The 13,864-nt window shown below is 45.6% G+C and overlaps 1 protein-coding gene across 7 annotated transcripts in view; it reads left to right on the plus strand.

Annotated features, from left to right (window-relative positions):
- The window catches only part of adgrl1a (adhesion G protein-coupled receptor L1a), a 153,246-nt gene that overhangs the window by 103,677 nt on the left and 35,705 nt on the right, over positions 1–13,864 (plus strand). For all 7 annotated transcript variants that reach the window (XM_055005084.1, XM_055005086.1, XM_055005087.1 and 4 more), the window contains exons 3-4: positions 8,150–8,363; positions 9,829–9,938. In XM_055005084.1, coding sequence (XP_054861059.1) covers positions 8,150–8,363; positions 9,829–9,938 — 324 coding nt within the window. The remainder of the gene's footprint in view (positions 1–8,149; positions 8,364–9,828; positions 9,939–13,864) is intronic.

A 13,864-nucleotide genomic window follows, 5' to 3' on the forward strand; every position in this document is an offset into this window, starting at 1 on the left:
GAGAGAGAGAGAAATGTAGGGAGAGAGATGGATGAGTGGCTAGGCCGGTGAAACGGTGAGAAGGAGTAAAGCAGGGGAATGGAATCCGATGGGAGGAAGAGGGGAAAACTTGAGGTGAAGGGTTAGGACGAGAGGAGAAATGAAGACATGTAGAGAACGAGGGGAAGGTGAAGAGGACGGGTGGGGAGGGTAAATGAGAGACTTTCCGGGTGAATGAAATTGGATGAGGGATCGAGGGATAGTGCCGAGGCAAAAAGGAAAAAAACAGAGAAGTGGAAACATACGTTATGTAGTATGGACATTGCACTGCAGGTGAATCAGAGGGTACACAAGTATAAGAGGAATTATGGAGTCTTGGAACCAAATCCATTTTTATTTCATAGGTATGAAGAGCATAGGAGCCTCCAAATTGCTGCACACTGTAGTTAACTGCAAGTACTTGAAAATGGATCAGCTCATAAACATGCACTTTCAGATACACACAGACACACACACTGTCCACACATCTGAGCCTTTGGCTTAGTGTATAAAGAGGTTAATTAAGTGTCTAATGCAGTGGCAGGGCTGGGCTTTGACACTCATCTTTCCTAACAGGTCTCTTGATGCGACTTGCAACTTTTCCAAATGCACTCACACACATCTTTCTGACAGCATGCCTTGCAAGCTACTCACTCAGTCTTCCCTTCACTCCTCCACACTTTCTCACTATCCTTCCTTTTTCCTATCACTTTCTTGTCTTCAGTCTCTCACCAGCTTTCTCACATTCCTCTCTCTGCTTATGTGCCTCTTCTTCATTCTTCCCTTCTCCCTGTGGCTGTTTCCCTGCAACACCTGCAGTTTTACTCCACCACAGTGTTTATATGAATCTGGGTCTGACTCAGTGTCTGCTGGCCTGCCTCCTGTGATATGTGCTGAAAACAGAGAACAGAATAGAGCTGTGCTGGGCCTGTAGCACAGCTCCCCTCCCTGGGGAGATGGAGGATATTTTACACCGGGTGAATCTCCTACTTTTTAGGCAGGCTGATTTTTATTTTGGGCTATGCCGCTTCCCCCTGTTGAGGCACTTTTATTGCATAATTAGACGCCAGGGCCAGCAATGAAGTGGTTTGACAGTATGAGCACGTCTCGCCTTGCCTCCCTCCTCGAGTTTGTGTGTGTGTGTGTGTTGTTCAGTGTCTCAGTGGCTTTTTAACCGCCTGTCTTAATCTCTCTGCTATGCCTGCTAGTTCCCCCCACAGCAAAGTTTGTCAGCACACAATGAGAGTTCTCGAGGTTGAGGATGAATGAGGGTTAGGGCTTGTATGTATATGCCTGCAAGAATTTGTACGTGTGTGCATTTGCATCACGCCAATCCCTGGGCATGTGTTGCACAAGGGTGTGTGTGTCTCTTTTCCAACGGGGGCCACGTTTAATTCTCTTATGAATGATGTAATATTATGGGCTGTGCTGTAATTCAGTTCAGTTAGAGGACTGGGCTGCTGAGGAGAGCGGCTGTCTGTGTTGAGCAGATCCGAACAATGGGAGGTCTTCTCTTGCACAAATCTATCTGCCTCGTTCCTTTTATGTCTCTGACCTTGTGCCTTCACAAAGAACGGTCGTTACGCTCATCTTCTGCCAGAATCTGGTTTGAAGGTTTCTATCTTTTTCTATTGTTACCCTGTCTCATTTGCTCTGCCATTCCATTTCTCCCTCCCTGTATGTTAGCTTGACTTGGCTCCATCACAGTGGATGTATGTCATTTTGGCGCTGCTTTGTGTTCTGACCTTATAGCAAGGCTGGTGACTCCCCATACAGTCACTCCTCATCTCATCTCCCCTGTCTGCTACAAGCAAAGGAGTCAGAGATGAGATAGCATCCTAGCTTTGAGGCCAGCGTTACCCCCTCCCATCCATACGCACACACACACTGTCCCACAAGCTCATGCACCTCCCACCCCACCCCTTGCACCCTCATGTTAGGCCTTTAGGTTTGTCTCAGCATGTCACTTTGTCACAACTCCTCAGCTTGAAGGCTGCTTGAATGTGACAGTTCTGGCCGCATCGCCTCAGCTTGTCTGTGGTGACGGGCCATGCTCCAGCGAGTCATTACGCTAACTCGCAGTGCTAAGTGAGTCGCTAAGATGCAGCGCTAAGCTGATAAAGGGCTGTAGAAATTGGTCGGGATGATTCCCTGCTAGAGCGGGATTCCCATCACTGAGACCTCTCTGTTCTGTCCAATGACTGTAAAATTACTTGTTCTTCCTCGCCAGCTTTGCAAAGGAACCAACCTGAAACTCATGAGAGAGTTAGTTCTTTGGGCCAGTCCTGATAGTGAGAGCAGTGTAGTTGTATGCAGTATACTTTTAATATTTCTCTACATATCCGGGCAAAAAAAGAGGGTAATCACCTTGTAGCTGTTTTAACTTGAAGTTAGTTTTAAGAACTGCGATATAACAAGAATCTCTCCTCATCAGCAGCATGACCACTTTCTCAACTACTGATACTTCTCGGTTAAAATGTTTTCTGCTTCAGTATTTTGCTAATACCCAGCAATAGGCGATGACTGCTGGAACAGACAGAGGGGCTAAGAGGGGCTGATCACATTTCAGACCCCAAATGACAGTCTGCCAACTAGCAAGTCAGCCACAGGGCCACAGAGCTCCACAAGTATAATCTCCTATTGTGACTCAATTGCAATGTCACTGGCTACCTGCAAGGCCAAACCTTTCCACTCAATTATTACCGAGAAAACACACTGTAGAGCTTCTGTGACAATGCAGTCGAAGGTCAAATTGTCAGAGATGGTGAACTCAAGGTGCTTTTATATCTGAGAGCATATAGGGGATGATGGAAAGTTTCAGGCAATGTTTTATTGAAGGGAAATCTTTTTCTATTCACTGTGGACTTTTCAGAATTCTAAATGTCATCTCTCCTAGCTGGGCTTGACATAACAAACAACGACTTTCTCTTAGCTTTTCTCAAGTGCTGGTCATAGCTTTTGATTGCAAATCACATCTCTTTATCGCTCCTTATTATGGTTGATCTTCACACGAATTTGTGTGCATACATCTGGGCATGTTAGAGTAGGAATAGATTTCAATCTGTAGATGTAGAACGACAATGAGTGCACGAAGACTAGCTTGGCTTCTGCAAAATTATGTTCTTGTCTGATGGTCCAAGCATCTATCCACCCCCAGGCTTTAATTACTGTGTGAGGATAATGAGTCAAATCCAATCAGTTCTCTCTCTTGCTCTTAATTTGTATGGAGCTTCTATTTTGAAGCCAACTGCTTCAGCCTCTCACACCAGCTGCCCTGGAGTGACACCAGGCGCCTGTCTTGTGTGTGTGTGTGTGTGTGTGTGTGTGTGTGTGTGTGTGTGTGTGTGTGTGTGTGTGTGCGTGTGTGTGTGTGTGTGTGTGTGTGTGACCTCTGTCTCCTGCACACTGCCACGTCCATGCAAATCAGCTTGTATAATTATTGAATTGGCTCATAACATTATCAGTGTGTGACAATTGGCAACCATTTCTCATGGATGACAGATATTAACACAGTTTTATATACCATGGGAGATGAGTCACAGTCTCACTGTGAGGCATTCCATCCACCTATGCATATGGCTGCTGCTAAGAAAGACACTTTGTCATTCAGCTATTATGAGTCTGACAGGCACGGCTAAATGGCCATGTGTGTTTGTGTGCGTATCTGTCCGTGTGTGTTGGCTAAAGAGACCCTGAAACCTAAATGGATTCCTGTAGAGTGAAGGACAATCGTAGCCCATGGCCAGTCCAAGCTTATCCTCTGCTCATCTCATCTCAGCTCAGCTCAGAGTCGGCCACGGCTCCAGCTAGGCCTCAGGCCATCTGGCTGGCACACTACCACACGCACACACACACACACACACACACACACACACACACACACACACACACACACACACACACACACACACACACACGCACACACACACACACACACACGCTGGCAAACATGCACAGGCTCTCAGTCCCCCAAGTTAAGTTCCCTTCCTGTTTGTGAATACACCATTCAAAAATCTCTGTGTGAATGTAAGGTACATCCTTCTGTATTTACACACTGAAATCCACCTTAGACCTGCAACTTGTCAAAAAGTGGTTGCGTAGGTGTGAAATATGTTGGTGTGAAACACAATACAATATGGCGTAAGCAGGGATTTGCAGTGGTGCCAGAAATAGGCTAGTTATTATGGTTGCTGCCACCATTAAAGTATATTTGCTCAATAATGGCTGTGTTCAGTTATGGCTAAGTATATGCTGTAACAGCTGTGCAGCAAAAAATAAATTCTGAAAGAGATAGTGGATTTAGGTTCATAGAACACAATCTGCATAAATCCACACTTGTAGGTTTTTTTTTTTTATCACCAAGTATACATCAGCGTTTGCTCAAGTTGACTAAATAAACACGTGTCACATTCCAGGCAGTGAGTTACAGGTAGTAGGCCAGACATAACAGTGATGGTAATGAGCTAAACTTGTTATTGTTTATTTAAGAAAGATTACAAATGTGATAATTGTGTTAAGCATAATTTGCTTACAACCCATGCACAGATGTGGCATATCATCCCTATATATTGAAATGGGAAGATAGATGTGTGACTGAGGATGACAGAATCTGTGAATATTGTGAGCTAAATGAGGTACAGAATGAAATTCAGTTTAATTAGTACCCTTGGTATTTTATATCATGACTTGCATCAAATATTATTTAACAAGATTCACGTTCATGAGATACAGCAGCTCAAAATTGGCACAAATTGCATGAAACTTGTGTTTCAAATTTAAACATGCTCATCACATGTCTTTGGCTTTACATAGCAGTTAAACACCTATTTTAATTTTTTAACCTGTAGCCCATGTTTAAATGCATGTATGTTTATTATGTAAGGACTTTGAGAACACAAAACGTCAAATTCTTTGTACGTGTGCACATGCTTTGCCGAAAAAATGGTTCTTATTCTGATGACTGACAATGAGAATGGAGTTGAATACCTTTTTGATCATGTTTTTTTGCATTTTCTGAATATCTTTTGGAGGCAAGGGTAAGGGAAAGAAGGAAGAAAGAAACATATGATCAATAAACTCTTCAAACTCTGTTCTGTATAGACTGGAGACTGTTAAATATGAACTGGATCAAATATAAAGTGTTTGGCACCGTTAGAAGCAGATGAAGTATTTGTTGTCTTTGGATTTGTGTATTATGTTTTGGGTCTGGAGGGCTGTGTTTGTATACTTGTTGTATTTCCCGTGAAATATCTCTTGGAGCATTATTTGCAGTAAGTTTATGTGTAATGTTTGGATGATGTTTATGTTTGACTAGTGTCTAGTTTTACATGTGTCTCTGGAAGATGCTGATGTTCGATGATGGGCGCTTACATGCCGTAATGTTTGGTGTGTTGTCTGAGTAATCCTGTGATGGTGGGGTGGGTTGTGTGGAGACAAGAGTAAAATAATCATTCATTCAGTCATTCATTCATTCATTCATTCGTAAGGGAATCAGCATATGAACCAGCAATGCAATGGCTCATTTTGGATCAAAGATGGTGAAGAAATGATGAATTTATTTGGTACTGTCAAAGCAGTAAACCAGTAGAAATAGTCAAAGTGAAGTGGGTTTTGACCAAGTGCAGAGGACTTCCACTGTATGTGGGTTTGGGGTCACCCATACAATTTCATGTTTTCCGTGAAAACTCACACTTTTATTCATCGTGTTAACATAATTGCACAAAGGTTTTGTAATCATCAATTAGCCTTTCAACAGGATTAGCTAACACAGTGTAGCATAAGAACACAGGAGTGATGATTGGAAATGTTCCTCTGTACCCCTATGTAGATATTCCATTAAAAATCAGCCGTTTTCAGCTAGAATAGTCATTTACCACATTAACAATATCTAGAATGTATTTCTGAATTATTTAATGTTATCTTCATTCAAAAAAATGCTTTTCTTTCAAAAATAAGGACATTTCGAAGTGACCCCAGACTTTTGAATGGTAGTGTACATTAGTGTTCAGTTCAGTAGATGGCTCTAAATAGCAAGAAATATTTACCATCTTAAGTGTGCTTGGCAAGCAAATGACATTTAGCGTCTGATCTGCCACCTCTGGTATGGACTAATGTTCCTGTTGTGTTGGCCCACAGTGCAAATGGACTAAGTGTGATCACTCCTGGTGGCCCCCTTCACTTTTACTCTCCTCTTGGCTCATTGTGCGGTTCTAATCGCTGGCCAGCTGTACACTGCTGTGTATTTACACCACAGGGTAGTTAAGAGAACAAGGCCACACACTGGCACTACGCATTGTAATCCCACTGTGACACCAGAACTCTGTGTGTGTGTCTTTATGTATGTGTGTGCTTGACTGTGACTGTGCACACTCGTCTGCCCAGTGCGTCTGCGTCTGTGCTAATTTGTGTGGGTTTTTGCGTTTGACTGTGGACTTGTTTGTCTGGCCTCGCCTGCTGTTTGCATCTCCGTGTGCTTTAATTAGTATGCGCTTTTGCATCTAGGCCTTTGTGATTTGGCACTGGCACTGCATGCTGGCGAGGCATAAAAGATTTGAAGTCTGTCTGTGCTAGTCATTCAGCCTTAATGGCGTTAGTTACACAACTGAACTGAAGTCCCCGCTGCATAAATGGGTGGCATTTAGAAACATGAGCAAGTCTGATGGCAGTGAATCATGTAGCGCAGTGCTGCGGAGCATGTCTGGAATGACTGACATTGACATTGACCCAGATGGGCACTCCTCCTGAATGGACAGCGGCTGAAACTTAAGCAGTGCTAGCTCAGTGTCAGGAAAGGGAAAACAGCTCAGCTCTGTGGGTTTCAGCACTAACAGTAGTCGGGGAGAGGGGCTGAGTCAGTGCCCTTGTCTGCCGCTGAGCCCGTCTGGCAGGGGGAAGTGCTGTGCAGTGAAAGCCTCCATTTATAAAGAATTTCCACCGTGTTTAAGTGGAGCTAGCACTGCTCTGTTTAGATTTGACAGTATGCCGACTCTCAGCCTAGTATGTGCCATGTCTTCTCTGCTAACATTGCAAAGGAGATCTCAGTCAAAGTCCACTTGTCCTTCAGGACAGTGGATAGCTCCACACCTACCAGTCTCTGATGCAGCTCCAACTCCTGGGATGTTATTTTCCCAAAAGGAGTTTAGTCAGTTCAGGACCACGGACAGCAGCTTCCACAGTCACTGCCATTAGACTCACTACGCAGGAACACTGGCTGTCCTTCAGCCTCACTTTCAGATCACTCACTCTGTCTCGACTTCTGTTCTGTTTCTGTGCTCCTGCTTTCACCCAGGCTGTAAAGGAAGCTGGCAGCCATTTTGTTATTTATGTGTGTGATGTTGAATGCAGAAGCAGTTGGGAAGGGTATGCAGTTATGGAGAGAGCTGGAGAGACAATGAGTGTCTCTCTCAGCACCTCTTCGCAGCCCTCTTTCATGCCTCTCAGCCTAGCTCAGCGATTAACCCTGAGTACCCCGCTGTCCCTGCTGACCCTTCTCCACACAGAGCCACAGCAGTACATTGACATGCCTCTCAGACGACTGATTACCAGCAGTGGGTGTGCAAATGGTGTACACACCAGAGGTGAAAGTGTGCACAGACGCTAATTCTCTCTTTTTTTGCTTGTTCTACCATTACTTCCTCTTTTGCTCAGACTGAATCCAAAGGTTCCACTCTGGTGCCTTGTTGAGGTGGAATAAAAGATGCTAGAGAGGGCATGCAGTTCTTGTGCAGCGTGGGGATGAGGATGATAAGCTGCTGAGTTGCTGTGTGTAGGAGTTTGTTAACATTTGAAACTCTCACAGTTTGTTTCACAAGTGGTGTAATATCTCATTGGAAAAGCTGGTATGTCTGCAAATCCTTCATGCCAATATGTGATCTGCAATGTTTAATTGCGGAAGCTGGATGGCCAGTCTGTGCATCAGCCGAGCTGAAATATTACTGCTCTTTGAAGGCCAGTCAATAATAGCTAATTTGTGTTTTACATGAGGACAATAGGAACCACTTTGGTAACACCTGCTTTTGTCAAACCCTACGCATAATATTTACAATTACACTGAATAATGAAGTGCCTCCTAAAAGTATTAAGGTTCATTGAACTATCGATAACTTTGCCTTTCTCCTTCTCTCCACTCCAGCTCTGAGCCGGTCAATGATGCCCTTCGGCTTGATGCGTCGAGAGCTGGCGTGTGAAGGCTACCCAATCGAGCTGCGCTGCCCTGGAAGTGATGTCATCATGATTGAGACGGCCAACTACGGCCGCACTGATGACAAGATCTGTGACGCAGACCCCTTTCAGATGGAGAATGTGCAGTGCTACCTTCCCGACGCCTTCAAGATAATGTCACAGAGGTAACTATTGATCTGTTTAGATCTTGTGCGTGTGTTTGTGCAGAGTCAGAGCCTCGTATTGGCAGAGGAAACAAGATACTATTTCACACAACATAATTCCTCCAGAATATCCTGCTTCCCCTCCTGAGGTGTAAGGCTTGGTCACCTTTGGGCAAACTGCACATTTGTGAGAAGAAGCAAATACAAGTAGTAAAAACACTAAGTAGTAAAAATAATTCATAATGACAACTCTGGACATGATTCCAAGTCCTAACAAGCTAATTAAGTCCTAGTAAGGAATGAAGACTTTCCAATCAGCACCTGAAGTTTGCATATTGTTTTCTAGTTTTAAGTATGTGAAATAAAAAAGAACAGAGCATGATCAAAATCAAAGAAAGGTTAATTGCTTGTTTGCTACAGAGCTTGCATTGACTCTTATTCACTTAAAGACATAGATTTGATATGCAGTTTGTCCATGAGTACCCGAACGAGTACAAATGTGTGAAATACTGAAGTCAGCATCCTTTTTGTGAGGCGAACACCACTGCATCCTGGCGAGACATTCGTGTGTATGGCAGTGAGAGGATGAGAATGCATATGTTTGGGATTGCTGTAGGAGTATTTGTAGGGCTTCCTAACGCTGCTCTCTGTTTGCGCTCATCATTTGCTTCCTCTGAGCACAGATCAATGGAAGCCCTCTCCCAGCCATCCATCACGAATGTAATGGAGGCACTAGGTGCTGGGTTGTGGAGAGAGCAAGAAGGGGGAGGGAACTAGCAGGGGGTGGGGGAGAGAATTGAGGGAGGGGGTAAAGGAAGGAGAGAGACTTCTAGAAATGATGGGATGATAGAGTGAGTGCAGCAGAGATTTGAGATACGAAGGGAAAGAAAGACTGCGCAAGGGAGAAATGCTCAAAGCTGGATAGAGAAGGATTATGTGTTGAGAATGAAGGAGTGCATGTGTGTGCAGATGTGTGTCCTCAGCGTCTATGTGTTTCTCGGGGTGTGCAAACGTGAGAAGGCATGCAGCGATGCGGTTTAGATGTACGTATTATGTGCATATGAATGTTTCCTTGTGCGTGTGGTGTAGAGTATTTGCCTTAGCTCCCCTCGTCCTTCCCTGTTCTCTCACCTCTAATTGCTCTCACTCACAATCCCCCAGGAGACGAGGCTCTTACGTCACTCGCCCTCTCTCTGCCTCTTCCCTCCCTCCTTGCTTCTCTGTATCTTTCATCCCACTCCTTTCCCCCCATTTCTCCCTCCCCCTCTCTTTCCCACCTCCCTTCGGGTGCAGCTGTCACATGATCTAGTCTAGTGTGAAATTACTCCCTTCCCTACCGTTCCCTCTGTCTTTCAGAGCCTGAAGATGTTTTTTTAACCACTCCTCTTCGTCTTTCTTACAATGGCACTCGTCATTTTTTTTGTAACACTTACTTCCTTCCCTCTCTCTTTTCTCCCTTCCTCCCCTTGTCTGCCTCGTCTCGCAGGTGTAACAATCGCACTCAGTGCGTGGTGGTAGCAGGGTCGGATGTGTTCCCGGACCCCTGCCCAGGGACCTACAAGTACTTGGAGATCCAGTATGAGTGTGTCCCCTACAGTGAGTACTGAGACCCCGTCACCTCCCTCCAGCCTCCCCATTCCCCTCACCCCATTCACCACCCCTCCCATCCCTTCCTCTGCCCCCACCTGAACCTCTTGCCCCCTCTTCAACCTCCCCCAAAACCCTCGAAAGAATGACATTCTTAAACTCACATGTGCACACTTGCTCTCTCTGGATTTTGTCAACACAATCAAAACACAGAGACAGACAGTCATTCCTCACCTGCTCTCTCTGTCTCTCTACTCTCTCTCTGTCGTACACTGCACAGGCACACACATGCACACACTCACAGAGCACTAAACCTTTTTTCTTCATCGACAGAGTGACGCACCAGTAGCTGAGAGGGATTTTCACATGGGGGAAGGTGCTCCACAAACACAGGGTCCGATAAGCACTTCACGCACACCCACTGCAAACATGGGGTCAGCCCTTATTGGCAAGCACAGCAGTGTAACACACACCGCCCCACACTCACGCACTGATTAACTCGGGGGCATGCCACTGCCTTTATCTGGTGCCAAACACCTTTGCTGTCCCTCTGATTTCCAATAAAAATTAAAATTGGGCGCAGTGAGACTTTAAGGCAGGGGGTGTTTGTATGTACGCCACACCTCACAATAGGAATATAAACACAAACTGCAAAGGGCTTATTTTAGACCACATGACCTGGAGCGCCACTCATTTTAATGTCCCCATGGTAACAGCTGACTTCCTCACTGCACTGCTCAAAACTCTGTGGCAGGTGTGACATGCACACATGCCTGCACACACACACACCCACAAACACACACACACACACACACACACACACACACACACACACACACACACACACACACACACACACACACACACACACACGTCTACCTCACACTCGCAAAAGGGGGACACACGGTGGCTCTCTCTCTTCCCTCTCTCTCCCTTCAACTCTTCCTTTCTGAGCCAAAGCATGGACACACAAACAAGAGCACACTCACACAGCCAAAGGAGCAGGCACAGCAAGGATTATATGGTGTTGTGTTGATCCTCGCTCATGTGAAAATCTCCGCTCAGTGTCCCCTCCTCCCTCTCATGTATTATTACTCTCAGCATGGATCCCCTCACTGTGCAGGAGCACCTGGCTGGAGGGGAGGAGCCATGGCGCTCCCCTCCACTGGGCAGAAGCAGAGTTGGGGTGCAGGAAAAGATTAAGGGTGTCGGGGTCAGTTGGGGGGACATTCATCTTATTGGGGTGTGGGGGATGTTTAATTGATCGGGGAAGGGTATGGGATGATTGTCTCTGTTTTTTTCCTTAGGTGCTGATGCTGTGGTGAGCCACAGGACTGAGATCGCATCAAGCCACTAACCTCCTTTATTCTTCTTCTTCCACCTCTCACTCATTCCCACTTTGCATATTATCTCTCTCAGTCATCATCACCTCTCTGCGTCTCTCTTAACTCCCTTTTTTCTGAATTCTCCTTTTCTATCTTTCACTGTCAGTCTGCACTCCAAAGTGTTAAATCTTAATCCATCTTCCTATAAAACTCGTTTTTCTTCTATTTTTGCTCTGTCCATCACTCTACCACAGTATCTTATCACTCCATTCTATCCAGTTTCTTCTACTGTCTCTGTTTTTTTTCTTTTACAGGTTGGACAAATATTCAAACATGGAACTATCCGTGGACTTTGAAGCACATCTTTCAATCTCTGCTCTTCCTCTGCTCAGTGGTTTTGTGTCCTCAGTTTACCTTGTGAGAGACTTTGTTATGTCAGGTTGCAGCCGCAGTCACTCATAAAGAAGTTGGGTTTCCTGCATTGGGGATTATTCTCTGGTGTAAATCTTTTCTTCACAGCCTTCCAAGTGGCAACAAGTGTTCTTCTCGAGTGTCCTCTACGCTCTGTTCTCCTGCCTTCTGCTTAATGTTAATGGCGGTCATACCGACCCTCTATAGTGACTTTTCTTGTTCGTCCTCTGATAGTTGCAGAGATGCTGTAGCTTGGTGTCCTGTTCTGTATCAGCCACGGCGGGTCAAGGTAGCGTAACTCAGTTGTACCTGCTTTCTTCTCCTCATGCATTCTACCCCTGTCTTTTTCCCTCCGACTGCGCAAGGGAGCTTGTTCTCTCTGCAAGGCAATCAAAGGGATGATTAAATAGCTGCTGACTTGCAGTTTTCCTCCCAGTGTTTGGAAAAAAACTTTGTTTATTGCGTCTGAAGTATGGCGCGGCTTAGAAAATTGGAAGCTGATCCCCCTGTGATGAAAAGTCCCGCCTGTCTGAGGTGACAAAAAAGAGCCAATTACCCCTGTCCTCTGCCACTCTCTTCCACTAAGGAAACACAAGCATGCTCCACTCATTCACACTCCCACACAAAAATAGATACAAGTATGCATACACGGGTATGCACACAGCTCACGCTGCAAGCTGCTCTACGTGTTTGTGCTCGTCTGACAAACTAAATACGACCTGACACATTCAGACTCAGAGCTGGAACTGTTCATCCCAAAACCTAGTCACCGTCGCACCGCACGCCACTCAACTCGGCCACTTTTAATTACCAGGAGAGGGGGCGCGTCGCTCTCCTCAGTTCTGCCTCAGCAGAGATTTGTCAAGATTAATTGAATTTGCTGCTGCTAATCGCTCTGGTAATGCCCCATCGTTCATGTCTGGCTAGGGATGCTGGGCACTCTGGTATCATCCGAGGCTGACGCATGTTTTTCGTTGGTTGTCTCGACAAAAAGGTGAACGGCGGAGAGATGATATGTTAAGCCGGTGTGTCATACCAGCTGAGATTGTGCGCAGCCGTGTTGATGGCTGCGTGTGATGTTTGCATCTGACAGGGTCCTCTGTGTGAGTGGCGCCCGTGTCACACGGGCGCCATGTTGCCAGTCACCTGAAACGGCAAGGTGACAGCCAGAGCTGAGCTGACATGAACACACACACCTCCGCTGGCGGAGGCTCACCCAGGCGTCCTGAACGTGTGTGTGTTGCTGTGTGTGGGATCGCCTTGGCAAAATACAACACCCACCAACAAGTCAAATCATATCTCATCCAGTAAAAAAGCACTGCAAGGCCCCCCCTGCCACGTAACATTGTTTTTGCCATCCGGAACAGAGCAAGACAAAATGGCTCAACTGAACTCTCATTTCACACTGTCACAGCCTGCTGGATTCCATTAAGACATCACAGATCCGTGGACACAGCTGCAGCATGTGTTTACTGCAGTGAAAACCCTACGCTGCAGTCTTAACACAGATATACACCGAGTCAAAGTAAATCTACCCCATGAGAGGACTCTACCTGTCCCCCCCTCCTCCTTCTTCAGGACATAGTTCTACATCATTATTGATTCCTAATGCTGTCCACTGGGATGATCCATGCCAGCTATCCCAGAGCCATTAGACCTGGTGTTGCGCCTTTGCTCTTTCATCAGCTGTGATTTATCTTGTTAATATGCACACTGCCGGTAACTGTACAGGCCGTACAGTAGAGATTCTACAGAGCATCTTAGCTTAACTCCATGTCCTCCACTTCTCCATTCATATTTTGTTACTCTGCCGCTGTTTCACTTTACAAAATTGATTCTTCCCCACAAATGTATTCAGCACTGCCTATTCGTTATGAGACATCGCTTTTTGGACACAAAGCCGCTGGAAATGATAGTTGACTTGTCGGGAAGAGTTTGTCAGTAGAAGGAATAATGGCACTGTAATATGACAAGTTTTCAGGGGAGGAGAGGAAACACTTTGATGTAGCTGAAAATGAAATTCTATTAATATGTATAGGGACACCATTAGACGTGTGTCTCATAAATGTTTGGTGAATGAGAAGCAGGAGTCTTTGCGCAGGCCATGGAAAGGGATGACTCCTTACCGTGAAAAATGTAAGTGCGAGAAGGAGAAAACAAAGAGGAGAGGGGAGGAGGGTGTAAGAAGCTAGAGAGGAC

The sequence above is a fragment of the Amphiprion ocellaris genome, chromosome 19 (assembly GCF_022539595.1).
Source record: "Amphiprion ocellaris isolate individual 3 ecotype Okinawa chromosome 19, ASM2253959v1, whole genome shotgun sequence".
NCBI lineage: Eukaryota > Metazoa > Chordata > Actinopteri > Pomacentridae > Amphiprion > Amphiprion ocellaris.